Source organism: Centroberyx affinis, unplaced genomic scaffold, assembly GCF_046629955.1.
Source record: "Centroberyx affinis isolate AG114_WGS23_722 - 3 ecotype Tasmania unplaced genomic scaffold, CSIRO-AGI_Caff_v1 ptg003272l_1, whole genome shotgun sequence".
NCBI classification, from domain to species: Eukaryota; Metazoa; Chordata; class Actinopteri; order Beryciformes; family Berycidae; genus Centroberyx; species Centroberyx affinis.
Genome location: NW_027281291.1, coordinates 53,366 through 80,000, shown reverse-complemented (window position 1 = coordinate 80,000; position 26,635 = coordinate 53,366). Strand labels below are relative to the sequence as shown.

General features: G+C 45.1%; 1 protein-coding gene across 1 annotated transcript in view; it reads left to right on the top strand.

The window, feature by feature from the left end:
* LOC139660315 (zinc finger protein 423-like) overlaps window positions 1-26,635 on the top strand; it is a gene marked incomplete at its 3' end in the record, with an annotated part of 90,112 nt that overhangs the window by 53,835 nt on the left and 9,642 nt on the right. The window contains exons 4-7 of the mRNA XM_071538425.1: window positions 24,789-24,966; window positions 25,744-25,868; window positions 26,120-26,201; window positions 26,501-26,576. Of these exons, the coding sequence (XP_071394526.1) occupies window positions 24,789-24,966; window positions 25,744-25,868; window positions 26,120-26,201; window positions 26,501-26,576 (461 nt within the window). The remainder of the gene's footprint in view (window positions 1-24,788; window positions 24,967-25,743; window positions 25,869-26,119; window positions 26,202-26,500; window positions 26,577-26,635) is intronic.

Below are 26,635 nucleotides of genomic sequence, written 5' to 3'. Positions count from 1 at the left end.
GGGGCTGCATTTCTACACATTTGAAAACATTCACTCTTGGTCATAATGTGAAACAGCCACCAGTCCACCCACTGCTCAGCAGGTGCAATGAATTCATGACTTACCATTGGCACCAAAGGCTGTGAGATTGAATCCAGAGTTGTGCTGAAGAAACATGATTCAATCTCATGCACCAGTGCTGGCTGTGATTTGGGCAAATATGCAACTTCTGATATTTCAGATTTTTTCACTATCTTTCATATTGTTCTTCTTACTACTTTGTTACAAGCCTAGTGAACAATTTATGTTCATTGTATTCGTTGATACATTTGAAGTGTAGCTTTGGTCAGGTGTTATTTTGGTTTGGTTTGTGTGTTTATGTGTGTGTGTGCCGTACAGGTGATCATTTTTGGTAAACAGGGCTCTTGAGTGTTATTAACTGGGGAAGATACTAAGTGCACGACTCTGTGCACGACATCCACAACTTCCTGGGAGTGGAACATTACACGTCAAAAGACAAACAACTTATTTGAAGAACTACAATGAGTCAGTTTTTATAAAATTCTGTGAATAGCAGTAAAGGAACAAGCACTTACACTAATGGATCTGTCAAAAGATTTATTCTTTTTACAGTGGAAGCAGTTTATTTCTCTCTTGTGTTCCAAAAGAGTGGAGTCGTAACGTTAGCTAAACTCCCTTCATGAGCCGCAACAGTAAACAGGAAATAATGTTACTAGTGTCCTTATGAAAGCCTGGCAAAGAGCTTTTTCTTCCCCGGCCATACTGTAGCTGGAAACTGTAACATGTCCAAAGACAACTTTTTCAAAGTCACTCAGATGGTGGATGATTGATTTGAAGTGTGGACCATAATATATATAATACAGCCATAATACCTAACCAAGCGAACATTTTAAAATTGTATTGTAGACTTGTTTGTTATAACAAATAAACAAACTGAAAAGCAAATTTAGCACCAGCAGTTGATTTTTTTTCACCAGACCTAAAACATTCTAGACCATAACCAAGGTTTTGCTTCACCCCACCCATGGCTGTGAGTTTGTGTGTGTGTTTGTTTGTCCATGTGTCTGTCCATAACTCTGTTTTTCTCTTTGTCTGCGAATGTGCCTTTGGGTGTGTGTTTGTCTATGTATGCCTGAATGTATGTGTGTGTGTGTGTGTGTGTATCTGTCCATGTATGGGTGAGTGTATATGTGTCTATCAGTGTGTGGACGGGTCAGGATAGAGTTGTCAGGGGGCCATGTGGGGCCCTTCCCTGTGTGTGTGTGTGTGTGTGTGTGTGTGTGTGTGTGTGTGTGTGTGCAAGAGAGAGAGCGAGGTGAGGGGGGGTCTGGATAATGAGGAACAGGCCATTCCCTTGGATTCCTGCACCCCTGCCAACAGCCGGGACCCCCAGAACCTCTACCCCTTTTTCTTTTTTCTTCTCTCCTCCTCCTCTCTCTCTCTCTCTCTCTCTCTCTCTCTCTGTCTCTTCTCTCTCTCTCTTTCTTTCTCTCTCTCTCTCTCTCTCTCTCTCTCTCACACACACACTCCTGCTGACACCTGGGACTCCTAAAAGCTCTTTTTCCCCTTATCCTCCTTGTTTCTCCCTCTCTGTCCTGTCTTTCTCTCTCACTCCCCGACTGGAACCTGCAACCTCCCTCCGAAACACCTCCCCTCTCTCTCCCTTTCTGCCTTTCTACCTCTCTCCTCTTCTCTCCTTTTTTCCTTCTTTCCTCTCTTCATCCAGATGATGAAACCACCAGCTCTCTCTTTGTCCACTCCCTCCTTTCCTCCCTCATCCTCGTCCTTTTCTCTCCCTCTCTCTTACTGGGACCCTGAGCCATATACCTCTCCTTCGTGTCTCCTCTCCTCTCCTCTCCTCTCCTCTCCTCCCTTCTTGTCTCCCTTCTTTCCTCTCTCCCTTCCCTCTCAGAACACACAGACCACAATGTCTGCCTCCCTCTCTCCCTCCTCTCTCTCCTCCCTGCTGAGTTCTCAAACTAGAAACTGACCACATCCCTTCCTTTCACCCTCCGTCTCCCTTCCCCCATCCCTCTCTCCCTCCCTCCCTCCCTCCATTCTCTCCCCATCTCCTCTGTTCCCTGTGGAGCTGGCCCCAAAGCTCTGATCCCTCCCTCCGTCCCCCCGAACTCCCCCACTGTGCCCTCCCAAGACACACACACACGCACACACACACACGCACACGCACACTCTCACACACCCTGTGGCGGCTGGCCCCAAAGCAGCCCCTGTTTGTCTCCCTCCCTCTGTTTTTCCACTCTTTCTCTCTCTTTCTCTTTTCCCCACCTCTATCTCCCACTCTGAGTAATACTGCATCTCCTCTTTGATACTATACTATACTATACTATACTATACTATACTATATGTCTATACTATACTATATTTGCTGATAGAATTCCTTCAACTCCCAAGATTCAGTTCTCTCTCTCATAGGGAACCAATGTAGCATAGATCCTGTGCTTCATTGGAATTATAAGTACAAAGACTGAAACCCAGCTTCCTACACAGCTACATAACACTTAAATGCACATAGCAGGGACATTTTCTGATCAGACAAACAAGAAATTTTCCTATATCACTTGTTAAAATCCAAAACGACTTAAGCGTTTCCAATGCATTTGAAGTAACTAGTCTTTATGACCAAGAGATAGATGTTTGTCAGTGATGATACACTGGGTGTATCTGTTTGGATGGTGTGACTCCCAGAGTATAAAGTATAAACCAGAGCCATGTATGAAACAATGTGGTGAAGAGCTAAGATCCATTGCACTGTGGTCCCCCAGGGGGAAACTCATCAGTCATAAAACAGCTTAAGAAAACATTAAAGGCACATCATAACAGAGAGAGGGAGGCTGAGTGTGTGTGTGTGTGTGTGTGTGTGTGTGTGTGTGTGTGCGTGCATGCATTTGTGGGTGGGTGGGCGGGTGGGAGAGAGAAGATGGATGTTTTTTGTTTGCATGTGCAGGCACATACGTCTCATTTTGTATATAAGAATGCATGAAAAAATCTTTTTTTTAAATGTATGCTTTTAAAAAATCAGACAAAACCCACATCATCCACATGAGTATGAGAATCACATAGACGAAGACCGGAGAGTATGGCTTTGCGGGCCAAGGTGCCTATGGTGTACCTGACCTCTCCCCATCTTCCCACTCACTCTTGACCATCCCAAAAAGTAGGAATACTTTGTGGAAATGGTCATTCTTTAAAGAACAGTGTTGGAATGAGAGACAAAACTGAGTGATTTGAAAGCTCTCTGTCTGGGTTAGATTATGCGAGTAAGAGAGGAGCCAGGGTTTGGGAACCACCACCACCACCATCGTCCCAAGGGGGTTGAGGCCTGGGTCCTATCCCAGGGAGGATGCACATCCTGCTGGATTGACCTCTGCCCTGCTCCCCTGTCGACTGCTCCTGGTTCCCTGCTTGAGTACAGTACAGTAAATGAAAAGGAGCGAAAATGGAGGTCTTTTCAATTTTTTCACCTGCACACCTTGCATCTGGGGCCTCATTTATCATCCATGCGTAAGCACAATTTTCTGCGTAAACCGTGTATACACATGTTTCTAAGCATAGAAGATTATTAGATTATCAGTTAGTCCTGACCATGTGTACTCACAAACTCCTGGTGGTAGAAAATGTAATTGCAGGTAAAATAGCTCTATTAGGCTGCACCACAAATAAGCAGACATTAGGAAAAACTGGAAATTACAATCCAAAAGATGAAATTAATTGTTACCTAAGGACACAGCATTAATGCCAGCGCTATGATAGTTGGAAGAGGACACTAATCCCATTCCTAATAAATATTGTGCATAAACTCCCACTAAATTGTTGATAACCTCTTTGCTAAGAGCGACGAGTGGCCTTATAAAGGCAAGTTATTTACCATATGGTTGAGGCGTTTGTTTATGTAAATGAATTTGGCCGTGCATGAGCATAGCCATATAGAATGTGTGGGGTTATCGTCATTAATTGCGTACAGCTGTGTGTACGCACCTTTTGATAAATACCAAATTTCTTGTGCGTACTGGCGGTTCTTACGCACACATTTAGAACTTGTTCTATGGATGCTTTGATAAATGAGGCACCTGGAATTTACTACAATAACCTACAGCACTGTAAGTTTGAATGTAAAGATACACACAGGTGTACAGGCACATGCGCGCGCACACACACACACATACTCACACATGCACAGTCCCAGTCACAGACAGTGGTGGCAAAGGGCAGTGTACCACAGGGAGAGGGCCTATAATAGTTTTAACCCAGCGCTCAGGTGTGACTCGCCTTTGTCCAGCCAAATGTCAGAGAAAAGCACAACTCTGGGGAGACAGAGAGGGGAGAGGGGTGGAGGGAGGGAGAGAGGGAGGGAGGGAGGAAAGGAAAGGACGAACATGGGTGGAAGGGTAGAGGATGTGGAGAAAAGGAGGGAGGGAGAGAGAGGCACATAGATGGGGTGAGTCAGAGAGTGCAAATGCAGAAAAAGGAGAGTGAGATGGAGCGGGAGGGATAAATGTGGAAGAAATAGAGAAATGGACTGAGGGAGGTAAAATAAGAGGAGGGGAGGGTGGAAAGGTGGGAGGTGGGCTTGTATAAAGGTACACCAAAGCACTTCCCCTCACTATTGCACCATTAAGGCATGTACACACACACACACACACACACACACACACACACACACACACACACACACACACACACACAAAGTGGATTTTACAGCTCTGTTACACAGCTTGGCCTCTTTTAGGTGCTTTTTAGACTGGCCTGTTGTGAAGCACTTCATGTGTGAACTGACTGGCCGACTGGCTGATGAACTGACTGGTGCTTTTGGAAGCCTAGGTGGATGTTTCATATAGTCACTTACTAGTCGGCTGTCTGGCTGACTGTTTAGCCAACCAAATGACTGTGATTATGCAGCTAACTGGCTGAGTGATTACCTACCCTTTCTGGCAGGCTGCTGTTTTGCTAACCTGACTGACTGACCGTACATCTAAACGTAACATAATGACTGTTTTGTTAACTAACCGACTGACTGAAGGACTGACTAACTGACCGACTGACTGTTAGGCCCAGAGAGTGAGCGGCTGTTTTTGTCAGGCGGTCTGTCTGGGCCTGTGGTTATGTGGGGGCTGGGAGCCCTGCTCTGTTCTGTTCTCTCCCCGCCTCAAGAGCTCCCTAGGGGGGCAGCAGGACCAACCCTGCCAGCCTCTCTCTCACACTCCCACTTACCCCCACCCCCATGCCGCACACACACACACACACGCACGCACACACACACACACTGACGTCAGCTGCTCTGGGCCTGCTCCCCTGGGTGCCACCAGAGCCCTTTGTTTCCCTCCCCCCTGCCTCCCTCCCCTCCCTCTCTCCCTCCACCCCTCCTCGCTCCTCTCCCTGTCCTTTGTCCCTAGAAATAGCCGTCCTGCTTACTGCCTGATTGGAATTCAGTGCACTATAGGAAGTCACAGGGGAGGGCCGTTGTAGTGTGTGTGTGTGTGTGTGTGTGTGTGTGCACAGGCGCAAGTGTGTATGTTTGTTAAATGAACATGTGCACATGCATATTTCTTGTGAATGTGTGTTTTTGTCTGTGTGGGTGTGCCCATGGATGACAGAGGTGTGGCGGTATTCTGATGTCCATGTTGAGATCCTGTTTGAGAAGGAAATTAACTTCAATTTGTTGAATTGTATACTTGTATACATATTTCAGATTCTGCCTTTTTTTTTAACTGAATTAACAGCTAAAATTATATCCCAAGTGGAGAAGATACTTTATATCCCAGGGAAGGTATTGATAGTAGTTATGAAAACTTGACTTTTCGATGTTATGAGGCCTAATACAGGACAGGGATTATTATTAGTGTACTAGTGGTGTTCATTGAGAATGAATGGATGGATGGTTTCAATGAGAGGAGAGATGGATTGGTGAATGTTTGGAGGGCAATAGAATAGCTCAAGGAACTATGTCCATATGTGTATCTATTGTATCTACATTTTTTTCCATGTATTTTTGCAGTATATGTGGTGTGCATTTGTATGTGTGTATACTAATGAGTGTATGATGGCTTTTGTTCCACACACTTGTTACTGTGTATACAGTATGTATGTGCCTGCGTGCGTGTACATGTGCTTGTGTGTGTGTGTGTGTGTGTGAGAGAGAGAGAGAGAGAGAGAGAGTGCGAGTGTGTGTGTGTGTGCTTCTGCTCCCAGCATGTATCCTAGAATTGGGGTTAAGGAACAAGAGAATTCCTCCTTCCTATTCCCTCCTATCCTCTCCTCCCTTCCCTGTTTCTCTCTCTCTCTCTCTCTCTTTCTATCTCTCTCTCTCTCCCTCTCTCTCTCCCACGCAAGGGGGACGTCGTGAAATATTAACCAATCTGCTCTTCATTTTTCAAATATGATAGAAAACACACTGCTAAATAAGTCAGGAGCGAGGCCCGCCGGGAGCGCAGCAAGACAGGGCGCTCAAACGCACAACAAAACAACACAAACAACAACAATAAGAAAGGGAAAGATGGAGAGGGGAAAGGGAGGAGAGGGGTGCGGGGCTAAAGGGGAAAGAAACTCTGGTACATAATTAGCCAGGCTGGGTCGCTGCGACGGCTTCTGCCTCCATCCATCCATCCATCCAACCATCCATCTGTCTTATTCACTCATTCTTTACTTTCTCTCTCTCTCTCTCTCTCTCTCTCTCTCTCTCTCTCTCTCTCTCTCTCTCTCTCTCTCTCTCTCTCTCTCTCTCACTCTGTCACGTGTCTTTCTTTCTTTCTGTCTTTCTGTGTCTATCTCTTCCATCTCTCCCTCTTCTCTCTCACTCCCCATGTCTTTTCCCCTCCTTCTATTTTCCCTTTTCTCTTTTTCCCCTCTCTTTAATGAGAGCAGCTCCTATGGAGTGTTGCGCTACGCTCTGTGTGTTTGTGTGTGTGTGTGTGTGTTTGTGTGTGTTGTGGGGTATAGTGAAGGGCGGAGGGTGGGGTGGGGGGGCTGTGTGGCTGGCTTGGGCCTTCCTCCCTTCCCTCTGCAGTGCTGCTGGCTGGGGGCCGGAGGGAGCGCCCTGCTCGAGTAATGAACTCCCCCAGGAAGAAGCACTGCTACATGGGCCTGCCTCCGTCCCATGCTCCCCTCTCTCTGCTCCTGATGGTTCTGGGGCTACGGCTGGTTTTGATGGGGGGGGGGGGGGGGGCTATTGGGGCTTGGGTGGTAGGGTGAATGGATATTTCTCCCCCTTGTTGGCTGCCAAACCATGCGGCCTGCGAATGAGCAGATAAAATTGTGTGTGTGTGTGTGTGTGTGAGTCAGGAACTCCATAGGCCTGTGTACGCTGAGATTTGTGCGTGCCTGTGTTTGTTGTACATTTTTAGTGTGTGTGGGTATTTGGTGTGTGTGTTAGGGAGTTCGTCCTCAGAGAATAGTGCGTGTGGTGAGGGAGGGGGGCCGGGGTGCAGTGACAGCTGCAGAGGGGGGCCGGGGGGCTGACTGCTCGCTGGCTGATAAGGGGGGCTTCACATCAGAGACACGAGGAGAACACTAATAATCCTGCAGCGCAACACACACACACACACACGCACACACACATACACACAGAAGCTCATAGAAGAGAGGCAGTGTGAGAAAAAGTTAAGGAAAGCTAGATGGGGCTGTGGGACACTCCGTGAGGAGATTTAGATTGTGTGTGTGTGTGTGTGTGTGTGTGTGTGTGCGCTTATGGAAGTGGGGATTCAGAGAGAAAATGAGTGAGAGAGAGACAGAGAATCAGAGAGATATGCGAGTGTGTGCATTTGTCTGTCATATAGTAGGCGACTATGTTGATACACAAATATAAAACTTCATGCTTTTTTGCCATGTTCTGTCATATCTGCACACTCTCCAGTATCCTCTATTCAAATTCTGGTGATTTTGCTAGTAGTATTTTATTAATTTCCTTCATATCTTCTTAACTTCCTTAATTTACCCTCTGTTCTTATCTTCATATCTTATGGTATCTTCTTATTTCCCACCACATTGTTTATGTTCTTATTGTACTAATTACAAGACTCTTGTAATGTGCTAATACTTCCTATGATGGCTTATGACCAGTAAGGTAGTAGAGGGGATACATGTGTCTTTTACAGTATTACCCTATCAACTGAACTATCATTGATGCATGCGTATGTATGAGTAGCCAGGTACCATTGGACATTTTTGATACCAATACAGGATTTGATACTTCAAATTCAAAACTCAATATCGTTATCCAATACCTTTTTTTTTAAAATTTCCCTCCTGTTTATACAACTCTGCATCCCGTGGATTTGCGCTCTCATAACTAAGACTAAATCAGTCTCTGTTTAATCCATTTCAGTAGTGTAATGTGTTTTTTCTTCCTCACTCCTGATATAATAATAGCCCCCACCAGTCCTTAATTATTCATATTTTAGTCATACAATCCGAGTTAACGGTTCAAACATTAGTATGTAATAAAACTCCCGAGGCTTCGCTTTTAATTTAATTCCTCCGTTTAAATTAATTTTGGGGCATGCTTGTGCTTTTAGCTTTCTCCTCCGCGGAAGGGAGGGGGGTGGGGAAGGAGATGGAGGAGAGATGGAGGGAAGGAGGGAGCGATGGAGGAACGAGGGCTTGCCGAGGGAGATGGATCTGCTGCAGGTGGAGGGAACAGCCATACAGGTGTTTCTGCATGGGAGGAGGGGAGGGAGGGGGGTTGGGCAATGAATGATGAGAGGAGGAAGGGGAGTTATTAACTATTGTTAATAGTTATGTTAATGGTGGCAATGAAGATGAGTAATTATGACAGTATTTTGTTCGCGATAGTTTTGTTCCTTCTCACAAATGTAATGACATCCATATTGGCTCCATCTACACCTGGCTTTAACATGCATCTCGCATCCGGGTTATATTTACACCTGTTCATTAATATGTGTGGTTTTATGCTGCTGCTTTCATTTCAGCCGTCACCAGTGCCACACCACTGTTCCAGTATTTCCGCCTACATAGTCATTGTATGTGGATTAAAAGCATGAATGCATTTACACTTGTGTCCGTTGTGGTCACAATGCGTCCCTGACCACCTTCAGAGATGGTTTGGGTGATCAGATTACAATTACAATTTCAATGCGGTGTCTTGGGTGCATTTACACCTGTGCTTTTATGTGGTCAAGCGCTATCTGATTACAATCCAATTACCCAAAACACATGCAATAGGAGGGCACAGAGATAGAGGGATAGACAGGTAGCAGGGTAGAGCGATAGACAGGGGCTTGGACAGAGGGATAGACAGGTAGTGGGATAGAGGGATAGACAGGTAGTTGGATAGACAGGGGGTTGGATAGAGGGATAGATACAAGGGGAGAAAGAGAAAGAGATTAGCCCTGCTGATGCTAGGGGGTCCATTCTAAAGGCATGAAAGCACAATGAGCCCCAGTCAAAGAGGCATTTCCATTTCTCTGCTCTCACCGCTCTATTACACTGTTTGTGTCCTCTGTCAGTGTGTGTGTGTGTGTGTGTGAGAGAGGGAGAGAGAAAGAGAGAGAGAGAGAGAGAGAGAGAGAGACAGACAGAACAAGAGTTTGTGTGTGCTTATGTGCTGACTTTGTGTGCTGTGTGTGCGTATGTTCAGCTGTATGTCTGCAGCTGGGTGTGTGTGTGTGTGTGTGGGTGCGGGTGTGTGTGTGTTTGAAGTCAGTGTGGTGCTGTACAATAGTCTGGGTCCCAGAGCAATCCTCTTTTCTGCCGCGGAGACCAACCAGCCAGCGGTCTCCATTGATCTGCACCCCTCCACCACACTCACTCTCAGCCCCACTGTGTGTGTGTGTCTGTGTGTGTGTGTGTGTGTGTGTGTGTGAGTGTGTGTATAGCCTTTTCTATGTATGTGTGTTTGTTCATGTTTTGTGTGTGTGCCTGCATGTGTTTCTGGCTATAAAACCTAATATGGAAATTTCACATTCATAACTTGTAATGTTTTCATTACTTGTCCTGTTGTTTTATTAAAGTTTTTGACTTTAGGTTTTTCGTGTGTGAATGTTTGCGTGTGTGTGTGTGTGTGTGTGCGCGCGTATTTGCTCCTCAAGGTGTGTGCACATCTGCATGCGTGTTTGTTTGTTTGTGTGTTTTGTGTCTGTGTCTTTGTGTGTGTGTGTGTGAAGGTCAGTGCCGTGTCCCTGAGAGTACCGGCCCAGGGGCCACACCAGCAGAAGTTTTCCTCCACAAAAAGAACTTTTTCTTTCTTTCTTTTTTTCTTCTTCTTTGTTTTTCTCTTTTTTTTTTATCGTCGGACAATAACAGCGGACGCCCATGACCCAGGGGGGGAAGACAGGGGTGAGGTGTGTGTGCATGTGGGGGGTGGTTTTGTGGTGTTTCTGAGCCCTTCTGAGGGACTAGTGCGTGTGTGTGTGTGTGTGTGTGTGTGTGTGAAGGGAGAGATGGGGGAAGGGAGGGTGGTGGTCCTCCCCCCTAACACTCCTTCAGTCCACAGGCATGCTGAGACTGCCTACACACACACACACACACACACACGTGCGCGCAAACACACACACACACACACACACAGTCACACATGGCTCAGCTTGGCGGATGTAGGTTGTAATTACGGGACCCCCTGGCCTCTCTCTCTCTGTCTTTCTCTCTCTCTGCCCTGCCGACCTCTCTCTCCTTTGATCTGTTTCATGTCACCAACTCACACACACACTCACTCACCTCCTCTCCTTTCTCTCTCTCTCTCTGTCTCTCTCACACACACACACACACACACACGCTTTTTTTTCTTTTTTTTTTTTTTTTTTTTACCAAATCCACCTTTGTTTCTGCCTGTGCGTCCCTCCCTGTGTGTGTCTGAGCGCTGCTCTTTGTTGCAGCCAGTGTGTGGTCTTTAATTCACACAGGAGCCTCTTTTCTGGACAGTTTGGTTTGAAACGCTGCCTCCCCTTGTCCACCGCCACATTGAACTTGATACTCGGGGATTATTTCTTTTCTATCTGACCTTGAAGTGTGTGTGTGTGTGTGTGTGTGTGTGTGTCTGTCTTTCTGTCTGGGTCTGTGTGCGTTTTGAAAAGTGAAAGCTGGCGGCTAGATGTCAGAAAGAGAAAGAGAAAGCTATTTGTGGAGTGTGTGAAAGTGAAAAACATACAAAGTTAATAGCTGCCCTCCTCTTTGGCCCAAGAGACACACACACACATACATGCACGCGCACACACACACACACACGCCCACAGCAGGAGCCTGTTGTGTGTTTTTTTTAAGCTCCACCTTCTTTCCAGCCATGTATACTGTGTGTGTGTGTGTGTGTGTGGATTCTTGTTGACAGCCCATAATGTTATGTTAAAATAATAATGCAGTTATGTTGCATATGTTTAGTGACCATTTTAAACAACAATCTCCCACCTGCTTTTCTGTGTGTGTGTGTGTGTGTGTGTGTATGTGTGTGCTTTTGTTCTTGAACGCCTACATGTGTCAATCTGTATTTGTGCATATTTGTGTGTGTGTGTGTGTGTGTGTGTGTGTGTGTGTGCATGCTCAGGGAGGGAGGATATAAAATTATCCATCCATCCTTCCCTCCATCCCTCCCCAGACTCCTTCTACCTTTCTTTCTATCCCTCACTTCTACCTTTATCCAACATTCCCACCCTCTTTCTTTCTTTCTTTCTTTCTTTCTTTCCTTTCCCTTCTTCTTCATCTCCCTCCCTCTGTCTCTCTCCCCTCTCCTCCCTCGTCCTCCACTCTTTCTCTCCTCTCCGTCCTTGACCCTCAGCTGGTAACATTGTCTCAAGGGAGAGGAGGGTTTAATACATGAGTAATTATTATACAGCACACAGACACACGCACGTTGTCCAGGTGGCGTGAAAGAGAGAGAGGCTGAGAGAGAGTGACTGAGTGAATGTATGTGTGTGTGTGTGTATGTGTGTGCACGTACATTTGATAGAGCAGTATCTGTCAATCAGTGCCTCCTTCACTATTTTTTTTGGTGCTTATCTTTGTTTCTCAGTTGTGTGTGTATGTGTTTATGTGATTCCTAACACCATCCATTACATAATGTAAACACAGCATACGAACAGCTGCACATGAAGAAACACACACACACACACACACACACACACACACACACACACACGTATTTGCTTCCATACAAACATAACCAGACCCTTTACATCTTCAAAAGCTTGTACCACTGATTTAGCTGTTACATGCTGTCAGTCCTATAAAGAGCTCAGTCAGTCAATATGAGAGTGAATAAATGGCTTCAGACCAATGAAATGGACATAAACAAAGTCAGTAGTGAGCGCTTAACACTATTGCAGTATGGCTGTTTTTTTTTGTCTTCAATACAGTCTAAGCTAATCATGAGTTTTACATGTATTTTGTGGCATTTTTTTTACTTCACCGATGTTTCGACTGAAGGTGGGTAGATAATGACCAAATTTTCATTTGTGGGTGAACTATTCCCTCAGCTAAAAAAGTTCTGGATTAGGGCTTTAAAGCCACCTACACGTAAGGTAATAGGGTGTGTATGTTTGTAGGTATGTTTGTATGTATGAATGTGTTTACTTCTTTCTGCACACACATCAACACATGTTCTGCACATTTCCACATTTTTTCAGCATGCATGCCTGAACATGAAATAGCCAAGTATACAGTATTATGTTTTGCCTCCTTATTTTTGTTGAGCTGCTATCTGTGTCAGAGTTTGTGTGTGTTTCCATAGAATGTGTGTATGATCCTGGGTGCGTGTTTGTGTGTGTGTGTCTGTGTGTATCCCGGTGCGCATTCTCTCTCCCTCCATCTCTCTTGCCGTCTGTGCCTCTAATCCCAGAGTGTGTCACTAATGGCAGGTCCAGGTGTTCTGCTCTGCTCTGCCCCTCCCCTGGGGACTGTGTGTGTGTGTGTGTGTGTGTTCCTCTCATGGGGGGTTTAGGAGTTGTGAGTAGGGGGCCGTCCAGGATCCTGTCCTCCAGAAGGGAAGGGAGGTAAGGGGAGCGGTGGGCAGGAGGTACCCGCCTCTCGCAGCTTGCTCCTGGGCTTCCCCTGGGCACAGGACCCCCCTCTACCACGCACCCCTGGGACCTCAGGAGGCTCTCTGCCGCTCTCTCTCCACTCTCTGTCTCTTTCCTCTCTCTCTTGCTCTCTCTCTCTCTCTCTCTCTCTCTCTCTCTCTCTCTCTCTCTCTCTCTCTCTCTCTCTCTCTCTCACTCTCCCCATCCATCTCTTAGCAGCGGATGTACCTGCACTGCTTCAGTTTTTTGCTATCTAGATGGAGAGGCTTTTCAAGTTCTAGTTTGGTGAAGTGTGTGTTTGTGTGTGTTTTGGTGTATTTGCACTACATGTACAAAAATTATTTTGTTTGTATATGTGTGATTGTGTGTGTGTGTGTGTGTGTGTGTGTGTGTGAGAGTGTGTGTGTTTGTTTTGAACAGCATGCTCCAGCTGCCTACATCACTTATTTATAGGTCCCATGTACACCTAGGTGAATGGGGGAAGACTTCTGTATGTGTGTGTTTGTGTGAGTAACATGGTTGATACAACCCTGGATCAATTAAATGACATTTCCATGTGTGATAGAGGAAGTTTGCATGAAAATTGTATATGTGCACATGCAAACGTGCCTAATATGTTCTCACTAACTGATCAGTCATTAGCCACAAGGCAACTATAATGCTTCATAATGTAACTCACACTTAATTATCCATGGTGTACTGTATGTGTTATAGTTGTGTGTTTGAACACACACACACACACACACACACACACACACACACACACACACACACACACACACACTGATGAGTGTCTGTATGTATGTCTAAAATGTGGTGTGTGTGACTCAGGTGAATGTGTTTCTAGGTTAGTGAGCGGTCTGTCAGTCCACCAAACCTCATTCTTATAAATAGATGATATAGCCGCCGGCATTGCACACAATGGGACCACACCAGAGTGTGTGTGTGTATGTCAGTGTGTGCATGTGTGCATGTGTACATGCAAGCATGTGTGCATATGTGGTGTTTGTGTGTGTGTTGGCATGGTGTTGTTGTTTATCTTCCGCTCTGCCTGACAGCTGGTTCTCATTTCTGAGTGAACAAACAGCAGACAAGATGGACAGAGAGAGAGAGAGGGATGGAGGAGGGAGAGATGACATTGGTAGTGTCAGTGCCTTGCTCTACTCAGTGAGCCACACGGGGAATAGAACCTCTAACCCCGGCAGCGTTGGTGCGTTGCTCCACCTGCTGCGACTGAAGAGCGGTAAAGAAGAAATGAAATGAATTGCGAGAGGGAATCAGGACACGGCGAGATAAAAGGCTTGATGAGAAACGGAGAGAGAAAGAGGTGCAGGAGTTAGGAAAGAGAGCGAGAGAAAGAGAGAAATGTGGTAAGAGGAAGCAGATGCCAGCCCTCCTCCGCCACATGGTGTGTGTTTGTTTGTTTGTGTGTGTGAGAGAAAGACAGACTGTGTTTGTGTGTGTGTGTGCATATGTGTTTGTCCATGCCTTTCTCCGTGTGTATCTGCATTTGTTTTTGCAGACGTTTATGTCTGTGTGTGTGTGTGTGTGTGTGTGTGTGTGTGTGTGTAGGGAACCATGTTGTGGTACACTTCATCGGTAATTAGTTGATTATTCATATGTAATTAGTTGATAATCAATTAATCAATCGCTGTTTGTTTTCACCCCTGTAGTCCACAATGGAGGACAATGGAGTTTTTGTCTTACTGATGTGATGAACAACAAAAACTGCACAAAGAGGCAGAACATAATCTCCCATTAGAAATGAATAGGAGTTGTATGTCCAAAGAACCTAACACTAATAGTGATAACACCTTTTCATTGCCACCAAAGATTCTGAGCACTAATATTTTCTGATTGTACCAGTGTTACTGAGCTTTGCTTATGTTCATTTTATCTCCCTCCATTTTCACTTGAATTGGCATGCCTGATAGCGTTGCATGTCCATAAAGGTAAATTTTCATCTATGTAATTGTTCTATCATTGTGACAACTTTGTCATAAAAGCTGTATAGAATGATGCCTTGTAAATTTAGATTACAATAGAAATGTAATAACAGTATTGATTATGAAATCAGTCTTACCGTGTCTAAAAAAATGTACCCAGTTTTACGCCTACTAATGCACCATTTTATTCACTCATTTGATTTGGATTTAATTTTACTCGCTGCAACCTGTCCTGACCTAGTCTTTGAAAAACACTGCCCAAGTGCCTATGTACATGTGTGTGTATTTGTTCCTGTGCTGTTGTATGTTTGATGTTTGTATATATAGTGTGTGTTAGGGACAAACTTGTCATCTGCCAGCCCCCTCACCCTCCACCCAGCCTTAGCCCCCTGCTCCTAACCTTCTGCCCTCACACACACACACACACACACACATACACACACACATACACACACACGCTCATCACACACACACACACACACACACACACACACACACACACGCTCACACGCTCACTCTCTCACACACACACACACACACACACACACACACACACACACACACACACACACACACACACACACACACACACACACACCCCACACTGCCCATATGGAGCAGTTGGCGCCCAAAAGCGTCCAAAGCAGCCGGACCCATTCCCAGGGCAGAAGGTGAGGGTCCCCACTGCCTGCATAGTGTGCGTGTGTGTGTGTGTCCATCCATCCTGTCCTCGAGGGCTCAAGCCCCGGACAGACTGCAGTATCGTCCTTTCTATCTGTCCTCACTGTGTGTGTGTGTGTACGTGTATGATTGTGTGTGTTTGTCCTAACAGACTGCATCCCATGTGACCTAGAAGGACAGCAGCAGAGGACTGTGGGTCCTCTAGGCACAGGCCAGGGTTGTAACCATTTGTATGTATACACACGTCTGTGTGTGGCCCCCTTTACACCTGGCATTAACAAGCGTCTCGTATCCAGATTGTGTCCAGATATCTTTTCGCTGGACTACATTCACACCTGCCGTTAAAATGTGTCTCATGCATCCACATTGGGATCGGGCCTCTTTCAAAAAACGCAAAATTATCACCCATGTCCCTTCTCCTCATACGCCCTAGCATTGGCAAGTGCTAAGAAACTGGAATTTTTGTATGCACTTTTTATAAAACACAGGAAGAAACAATATTGTGAGGAGCAGCAAAGGAGAAGGCTACTAGTTTACTTAGTTTACTTCCATTACAGGAAGAAGTTTACTTCAATTTATATAGTTTCTGTATGTGGATAGAAGACGCATTGCATTTTCACTACTTTGTTAATGTGGTCAAATGCGTCTCTGACCACCTCCGGAGGTGGCTTGAGTTCTTCAGTGCATCTTGAGTGCATTTGCGTGTGTGTGTGTGTGTGTGTGTGTGTGTGTGAGCTGCTGCACCAAGCTAATGTTACACCATATTGTGGATCCATTTCCCAACAGCAGTTTGTGTGAGTGTCTGTATGTAGACCATATTGTTACCATCTCATGGGATCAAAATGTCCCCCCAAGAACAGAAAATGTGGCGAGTTGTGAACTCAGTAGGAAAATGCATGATGCATCCATCAGTTACAGTGCCCTTTGTACGGTCTGTATGGGCATGAATACCCCCTCCTAGTGAGCGTTTACTATCGCTCCAGATAGACGACACGACAAGTAGTTTCAGCCAAGCAATCTGACTGGTCAAACACACGTTCCTAATGTGCAATTCCCATAATGCATGGCTAGCTGTGCTTTATTGGTTGCCAACTCTTGTGGTGACCAGAGAGCTATGTTGCAATCTATCTTGTATTCTCCTGTTTTTCTATTCCCATGCACTATGTATACTACTTTGAAAGAAACTTCACATGCGTTGGTAACCAGCGTGTAAAAGCCATAATACCCTTGAGGACGTTCTTTACTGGGGTTATGGGGACTTTGGCTGTGCTTCTTACCAATTGCATCACCATAATCAAAGTAATGAACATCCTCTGAGGTATTGTTGCTGTATTGTACAGTTGATAGTGACTAGAAAGATAGGGGAGAATGGGATCGGCAAGGTTGTTACCTGGATTAATTCATTCATTAGGTGCAAACACCTTATTTAACACCTTATGTGTGTGTCTCAGCCTTCTGAGCCAGCGGGAGGGTCCTTACTCAATTTGTGCACCCCCACCCCACCCCTTACAACCAGAAAAAGAGACAGACAACTTTGAACAATTTTATAAAGGCAATATAACTGTAGTTGCTGGCTCTTGCCAACTTAATGTATTTCAAGTATGAATTTTATACATCACAGAAAAAGGATATGGAGCTGTTGTTGTGGCCTCTAAGTGCACACTGCACTTAAACCGGCAAATGTCAGTCGTCTGAAAGCTTGGAACGGACTCCAGTGGGTCTGCAGAATTCAGCAAGATTCTGCAGGAGGTTGGATGAGATACTCTCTGCATTACTAAAATAAAGATGGAGATGAAGAAAAAAAAGTTTATGCTATGCCTATTTTCCATGAAACTTAACTCAGTATAGGGTATTGAATTGTACTCTAATTGTGTGTGTGTGTGTGTGTGTGTGTGTGTGTGTGTGTGTGCGTGTGTGTGTGTGTGTGTGTGTGTACGTGTGCACGTGTGCGTGTGCGTGTGTGTGTGTGTGTGTGTGCGTGCGTGTGTGTGTGTACATATGTGTGTGAGTGTGTGCTGGGCTGCCCAGTGTGAGCCAAGGGTGGAAGTTGTTTTTCTGCCCCCTATGGAGTCTGGGGCTGTGTGTGTGTGTGTGTGTGTGAGTGAGAGAGAGAGAGAGACACAGAGAAAGAGAAAGTGTGTGTGTGTGTGTGTGTGTGTGTTTGTGCGCGCCTGGGGCTGCCTGGGGCCATAGGAGGGGGCCTGGGGAGCGGTGGAAGGAGGGATGAAGGGAGGGAGTGATAGAGGGATGGGAGGTCAGCAGGGGTCTTGCTGGGAAAGGTGGAGGTCTGGGCCGATGGCCAGGCAGAAAGGTGGAAATGAGAGTTAGATGGAGGGGGGGCAGGAGCAGGCTCAAGGAGGGGAGGAGGACAAGAGACTTTAAGCAGGCAGATAGCTAAACCAAGGTAAATGCATTGAATAAGGTTCATAATGACAAAAAAAAACTTGGCTTTCCTTCACAGCATTAACTGGGTTTACATGGAGTTATTGATAATTGAAAATGCCTCATGTAACTACTCAAATGGAACAGACCATTAGCCCATTCCGAATTAAATTTCATTCAGGGTGAAAGCGGTGGTATAAACCTTTGATAATCCGTTCAGTGGAGTTAATTTATCAACACGTTCGTAAATTTGTGTGTACATTTCCATGTAAAATTATACAAACTAATATTCATCCGAATGAATTCATATGTTTCAGTCGTGTTCACATGCGAATGTTGATGAATCACAATCGCTCGTAAATGGGAAGCACATTCATGGGACCTCATCATCATGAATTAACATAATGGCACCGCCTCAGCAATGCCATATTAGGCAAAGGAGAACACCCACGTTCATAATCTTCCAGAACGAAATGGCATTGAAGAAAGTGAAAAAGAAAAACTTCAGCGACGCATTGATAATACTCAGTGCCATTGTAAAGCACAAGCACTATTCTGCGGCAGTGGGACTACGGCCCCACAAAAAGATGACAGGAAAGGAGAAAGGAGATCATGGAGCAAGTGAACAGTTACATCCTCGCAGAGAACCGAAAGTTGAAAGAAAGTGGTTTGAGTTAAAAGTGTTCATCAAAAGCGCATCACAGCCAACCAAATGAACACCAAGGCCACAGGAGGAGGCCAGTGAGCAACTGCTGCTGTGCTCTCCCAAACCGAGGAGCACATCGGCGTCATGATTGGGGATGTCTCAGTCTCTAGCGTTGTTCCAGATGGGGACAGTGACATCATGCCCAGCGCTGAAACTTTACACCAGCCGACAGGCTCAAGGGAACAGACCTTGCCGGACTGTGGGTTGAACATTTGGTAAATGTCTCACCCCCCGCTTCTTACTCCAGATTATTTGGGAATTTGAAATATATAAGTCATTAACTGTAATAGCATCTACAACAAATTAAATTATTAGAGTTATTAGTAATTAAAATTAAATGAGCGTCTTAAAAATATCGCTTTCTTTATTCAATGTTATGATTTGAGAAAAAGTATGCATACGTTCAAAGCAGCCTATTCCAGTTTCATCAATAAAAGTGAAAGACACGATTAAAAGAGGAACTGTGGACTTTACACATGCTCTGACTCAGGTGTAAATTTCGTTCCAGCATAAGAACAAATCGGAGATCCTAAAAGTTTGAATACCCAAACTATTAACTTACTATTAACGTTTTAAGCACAAATTTTTTCTGCTCACATTTCATAAATAAAGCCCATTATAGGAATATTAGAGCCTAATAGCCATGTAAATACTTTAACCAAATGCTTTTTTTGGTTGGAATATTTTCTCTGCGCGTGTTCGTCCTCTTAAGGCACATGACGTCAACGAGTTTCGGGAAAAGTCTAAAACAGTCTCCTCAACATTTATTCTGAGACTTCATTGCATGTAAACGCAGATCGCTCTATTTAGCGCTCATTTAATCATTCATTTGGAATGGTAAAATATGCTGCGTGCAACCGTAGCCAGCGAGGAGCTTTAGCACCCATAGTAGCAGCGCTGGGAGCAGAAACCTTCTCGCTGCTACCAGCTGAGCTCTTTTGATTCAAACATCAAAGCAGGAGAACAGAGAGAAAGCATGACGTACACGGATTCCATTTCCATTTCAGGCATTTAGCCGATGTTATCCAGAGCGGCTGACAATATGTACGGTAATTGAACTAATGTTCTCGAGCGCTGGTACCGTGTAAGCCGATTGAGTCGTTTACTTCCTCAAAATTTGACTCAGCCTTCTATCAGTCAGCAGTCGATTAACAATCAACCCCATGGCTGAGGCCAGTAGAAATTTGGGTCTGTTACTGCACCGTTTTACTGGTTTTTGTCTATTTCCCATAAATACATGTTTTTGATTTTAGAATTTTTAGAGATTGTTAGAGATATTAATGATTACATTCCAAAATAACAATTGTCTCCAAACTGTCTGTTACATTTTACAGTTTGTATACTGCTTTGGCAATATTGTTCCTGTGCAACCTCCGTGCCAACAAAGTAAATGAACTGATAACTGAATTTGGATAGAGGGAAATAGACAGTGGGGAGGCAGAGAGACATAAAGACAGATCGACAGACAGAGAGATCAGCATGTGCGTCTCTTCATTAGAGTGTTTCACCAAGGCTGTGTCCTCTACACGCTGCCTCACTGTCTGGCCTATTAGAGAGACACACGGGGAGTGTGTGTGTGTGTGTGTTTGCATGTGTGTTTGTGTGTGTCCGTCGTTTCAGGTAGACTCAGGCGGTCCATTTGGTTCCATGCGTTCTGTTGTTTTCCATTTCCCATTACAGACCCCTGGGTTCTTCTTTTCTTTTCTATTCTTTCCTTTCCTTTCCTTTCCCTCCTTTCCTTTCCTTTCCTTTCCCTTCTTTCCTTTCCTTTCCTTTCCTTTCCTTTCCTCCTCTCCCGTCTCTTTTCCTGTCTCCCCTTTCATCCTATCATCTCTTCCCTCTCCTCTGGAGTTCAGAGTCTGTCCATCTGGAACTTCTCCTCCCTCCCTCCGTCCCGTCCAGGCCGGGACACAGGGGTGAAGGCCAACACCAGTGGGGGAGAGACGGGTGGAGGGACGGAGGGATGGATGTCAGCGCTATAATGAGTAACAACATGAAAGCTGACGGACAGAGGGAGGGAGCGAGGGAGGGAAGGAGGGAGGCAGTGGAGGAGAGAGATGAAGACAGAAGAGTAGAGGGACTGCTGGGGACAGGGGGAGGGAGGGAGGGAGGGATGGAGGGAGTGGAAGGGAAGGGAGAGGACTGCGGAGCGAGAGATAAAGAGGGAGCGAAGCGGTTGGGGCCCCGCGCTCCTCCGCTCCACTCCTCTCGTTCGTTTCGTTCGCCAGAGAAGAAGAGAAAGGAGGAGGAGGAGGAGACGGGGGTACGAACAGCGTGTGTCGGCGTCCGCCTGCTCCTGCCTTTTTCTTTTCTTTCAACTGCTTTTTCTCTCCGTTTTTTTTTTTTCCCCCTCCAGCACCCCCCCTTCACCCCCCCCCCCCATCCTCCTCGTCTCCTCTCCTCTCGAGGATTCTTCTCTAATTTAACTTTTCATTGAAATTTTCTTCGCTCACCCCTCCCCGTCCTCCCCTCTCTCCCAGTTTGCCGTTCGGCCTTGTCTTGCCAGGTCCCCTCGCGGCCAACTGACAAAGGCGCCGTTAAAAAGCCGTGTGATCCTCCATTTTAGCGCCAGCCACGCTAGTCAGAGGATTAGGGCTCTTTAATGACGCTAATCTCTCCTCCCCTTCTTTCTCGACCCCCCCACCCCCTCCTCCTCCTCCTCCTCCATCCCCCCCTTCCGAAGTGATTTCTCCCTCTCGCTCCGTCTGAATCTCTGTCTCTGTCTCTCTCCCAGTTCAATCTCTCTTTCTCTCTCTTTCTCTCTGTCTCCCTCCCTCCCTCTTTCCCACCTCAGAAACATTACCATTTAATAGACTCGTACCGGTGTGCCATACAATGGACCACATGTGCCCAGACCAGCACCGTGAAGAAACACTTTCTTTGTTGTTTTTTTTTTTATTTTCATTTTGCTCCCTCTTCTTCACTTCTTCTTACATGTCTTTGATATATATATATATATATATATATATATATATATATATATATAGGTTTGACCGGTTGGGGTTGAGTGTTCCTTTGTGTCTGGTGGGTGTGTGTGTGTGTGAACAGAGCCTTATTGGGGCTTTACTCTCTCTCTCTCTTTGTCTCCCTCTCTCTTTGGTCAAAGTAAATCCTGTCCGACATAAAGGTATGAGAAAGAGAAAAAAGGGGAGAGGGTACAATATGCGTGTTGAGACAGTATCACTAATCTTTGTCAGGTTGCACTAAAGACTTTTTCCCTATTGTCTGAGCAGCGGGGGGTGTCTGGACTTGTGCTGTACACACACACACACGCACACACACGCACTCAAACACGCACTCACATACGCACACACACTTTAACACTAAGAGCAACCCTGCTCCATGGTTGTATGCGGTATACTCAAAAGCTTATATATTGGAACAGAAGGCTAACTTTTTTGATTGTCTTTTTGTTGTTGTTGATTTTATTGACATGGGTTAACATGAAGACCAATAAAGATGATTAAAAGCTGTCTGTTGTTTTGCCTCATTCATCTATGGATGTGAAAACCATATTGCACTGTAGGAAGAAGAAGCAAGAAGAAAGCAAGACTTAAACTCATTGTCTCAATACATAAACCTTTTCCACAAAACTGTACATCACAAGGAGAACCAACAATACACTTTACACACATCACACAACAATACCAGGCAGTAACAATACCAGCTGTACATAAAGGTGTCAGCTATAGTGGCTTGAGTTCAGGTGTGAAGGATACATGTGTACAGTAACTGACGAGTTTGTTTTCCAAATGATATCCACCATTTTGGGGAAAAAAAATACACCTTCTCTTACAATATGGTTCATACCAAAACATTCAAACAAATTCTGGTAAAAAATATTGTAGGAAACTTACTGTGAGTCCTTGGTTGGCAAAGTACTGTAACGCTTAGACTGACTGTACTGAATGTATTATACTGAATGATGAACTAATGATTTTGTTTCCATAAATGAGATAATACGCTTTTTGGAAAATACCTCTTCAATTAGCTAAAATGAGTTTAGCTCCTTTTGATTTGACAGCTGTGAGACTGACATGCAGTCCAGATTTCCAGGAGCTGCGTGTAACATACATGGGGAACTACCTACAACTCCCCGTGTGAAGCCCCTCCGCAGACCTTTTCAGTCATATGTCAACCTTTAGTCTCCAGTGTTTTAGTTGTACCGTGTCTCCATTTTTAATGTGGAACATCATTCTGTAATGGGCAGAGAAAACTAAACTAGAACCCCCCCCCACCACCCATCTTCCATTTTCTCCCCTGTTTGAGTTTTCACCAGATTTCCCTCACTGGCTTTCTGTACACGCCTCCTCTCAAATCTATCCATCTCATTCTCACTCAGTCTTTCATTTTCTCTGATTTATTATTCTCTGCACTCATTTTTTAATCACCGTATGTGGGGCCTCAGGATGACATACTGTTTGTTTTTCTCCTTTTAGCCCCTCAACCTCCTTCCTTCCCTCCTTCACACTCCCTCCTTCAATTTGTCTGTCTCCCTCTACCCTGTCTCTCTCTCTCCCTCTCTCTTTCTCTCTGTGTGTCTCTCCCTCCTTGCTCTTAGGCTTCATGTTGATATCTCTATTCCATATATTTTCTTAAGCCTGCTTTCTTTTCCTTCTTGCTTCCAGTCAAATTTATAATTCATGCTTTTACAATTTTTTTTTTTTTTTTAAGCCACAACCCCCTGCAGAGTTCTATTTGCTCATCGCAGCGCCTACATTTTCCCGGCGATCGATTCATCACAAGAATCTGTTTTCCACCCCCTTTCTGCTGGGCGTAATACACAGTAGACTAGACACACACACACACACACACACACACAGAGAAAGACACACACGGTTGCAGTAGGAGTTGGAGGTAAAACGATGTGTGCTTTGGAGAGGTTTCTAAAATTATCAAGAGAAACTTCTCTACCACACGTGTGTATGTTCATGTGTCGGAGCGTTTGCATACGGCAAAATACCGACCTATAGCTAATGATGGATACTGGCACAAGCCGTTTCCATCTTTTTTTCCTCTCTCTGTCTCTTTCTTCCATCTCTCTCTGGCTTCCGTGTTTTCTCCCTCTGATTTGTTGGTGGCCTAGTTGATAAAGCTGTCCGATAAAGCAAATAAAACACTCTCTCTCTCCGTTTCTCTTCATCTCCTCTCTCCTCTCTCTCCTTTACATTTTCAAGCGAATGCTAAACAGCCTCACTGTGCCGCCGCTCGGAGCGCACAAAGAGGAACAGAACAATATTAAGCATTATTCAGCCCCCTCTTTCATCGCTTTGAATCCATTCTGAAGTGTCTATTAAAGGAGTCGTGGCCTTTTTGTCGCCTCCGTGCCACACTACAGAAGGGGGGGGGGGGGGTGGTAAAAAAAAAAGGGAAGAGAAAGAGAGAAAAAAGAAAGAGAGCTATGCATAATCTCCCATGTATGACAGATAAAGGGAGCGAATATCGCCGTCTTTCTGCTCTGCTCTCCACGTCTCCTAATCGCTTTTCCGACGTTTCAATCTGCCAAGGCCCTAATGAAAATATGATGAGGCGGATCTATGGTCCTCGGGGACGGACGGAGGGAGGGGAGCGGAGGGGAGGTGAGGGGAGGGATGGAGCGAGGGATGGCTGCAGAGGGAGGATGAAGGGAGAGAAAATACACTGTGTCCTTATTTCTGGGCTCCGTCGGGGATACATAGTTCTTGGAGCTTTCTATTTAGATGTTGCTGCTGCCGGAGTGTGTCTCTCTCTTCTGTTTCATTCCCCCTCTCTCTCTCTCTCTCTCTCTCTGTCTCTGCCATCCTCATTTTCCTTGTGCGTGTGTGTTACGAGGATAAATGTGTTTATTTTTTTTGTTTATATCCTCTTTTTCTCATTTGAACTCCCAGAGGCCGCCTCTCCCTCCCTTTGCCTTCCAAGAAAGATGTAACATCTTCTTAATCATTCTATTGCTCCCTGTTTTACCCCCATTTCTCTCTCCGCACACCCTCAGCCTCCTCTCTCCCCCACTGTCTCTCCTTGTAGCTATGCATAACTGTATATTTGTGTGTTTTTGTAGCAGATGAATTGAGTGCATTTTTTTAAAACCCCCCCGTTTCTGTCTTTCCTCTCTGCCAGACGGTGATGACGATCCAGCGGGGCTGTCCTGGGTGCCCTCCTCGCCCTCCAGTAAAGACGTGGCCTCGCCCTCCCAGATGCCCGACGGCTGCTGTGACCTTGGCATGGGCACGGGCGGCGAGGAGGAAGGTGGCGCCGGCCTGCCGTACCCCTGCCAGTTCTGTGACAAGTCCTTCAGGTGAGAAACCCCCCCCCCCCCCCCCCCAGAGGCTGCAGCTTTCCACGTATGAGTGTATTGACATGCGTGCTGTATTCTACATAATAACACCTATCCCAGTCAATGTCTTATTAGGCTGTTTATGTGCATCCTTGTATCCCACTCATGAATATCAATGTGTACATGAATAAACAATATTCTGAATATTACCATGGAAACAGAACTTACACAGACCGCTAAGACAAACAGTAAAATGAATGAGGTGAATACATTTCTCACTCGCTTCCCTCGGGACGAGCTCAAGACCCACTTTAAGAACAGCTGTCATGCACACCATGAAGTCATCATCATCCTCTTTTTCCACTTCACTATCCTCTTTTTCTTTATCTTCATCCTTTGCTTCTTCCTCTTATTCATCTTTTCCATCCTCATGTTTATCGTCTTTTCCAGAGTCTAGGCTTAAAGTCATCAGGAAACGCCATTTTGATGGTGTCTTGCTTCCATAATTCAACATATTTCCGGTGGAAGCAGGATGTTGGGGCAGGACATAACACAGGAAGGGACTGTTGGCACAAAAGGGTTTCTGGTTTAACTATAACAAACATGGAAAGTGACTCAGTGCTTTGCACACGATCTTGAGCTGTCACAAATTCCTGATTCTTCACAATGAATAACCGGGACGCAACCATGGTGTTTTAGGAAAACAAAACAAACTTTTTGGGGGTGAAAAAAAAATGGCATACAAATAAAATGATTCTGAATATTCTTCATCATCCGTCTTCTCCTGATCCTCCTCAGCCGTCTGAGCTACCTGAAGCGCCATGAGCAGATCCACAGTGACAAGCTGCCTTTCAAATGTACTTTCTGCAGCCGTCTGTTCAAACACAAGAGGAGCAGAGACCGCCATGTCAAACTGCACACAGGTAGGTGGGAACCTTACTTAGCAAAGCACTAGAATGCCATGAGCACACCCGCAGTAATTGAATGAACCTGGGAAATACTTTTTTATACAAATATATAAAGGAGGAGAAACATTAAAATTAGAGTGGTGCTAGGTTTTCCCATGACGATAGTACCGAGTGTATTTTGGCTGTCTGTGATGTTGTATGTAGATGAGCTGCTACACCCATGCTCTGTTCTGTAGACAATATCTCTCATCTGTCAACTGATACAGGCGATAAGAAGTACAGTTGTCAGGAGTGTGAGGCTGCTTTCTCTCGCTCAGATCATCTGAAGATTCATCTCAAGACACACAGGTGATTGCTTATGATCCTAATTCTCATTTTTATTTCCATTTTTATTTTAATTCTGCTTCAGACTCTAATAGTCTGATTTTTTTTTTGTATTATTTCAGTTTCAATTTGATTCATTTTATGATTCTAATTCAAAATGTAGTAGTATAATTAGTATAATATATTATAGTATAGTATAATTTTGATTCCAATTTCGATTTTTCACCACAATTGCAGTTAATTCTGACTTCTGAGTTTGATACTCATTACTTGGATTTTCTGTATCTGATTTTGACTCTTTTGTTTTTAATTCACACCCCCAGCTCCAGCAAGCCGTTTAAGTGCAGTGTGTGTAAACGTGGCTTCTCCTCCACCTCATCACTGCAGAGCCACATGCAGGTACAGTAATAGATTTGATTGGGTCTTGTACTACTACTGCTATTACTACTATTACTACT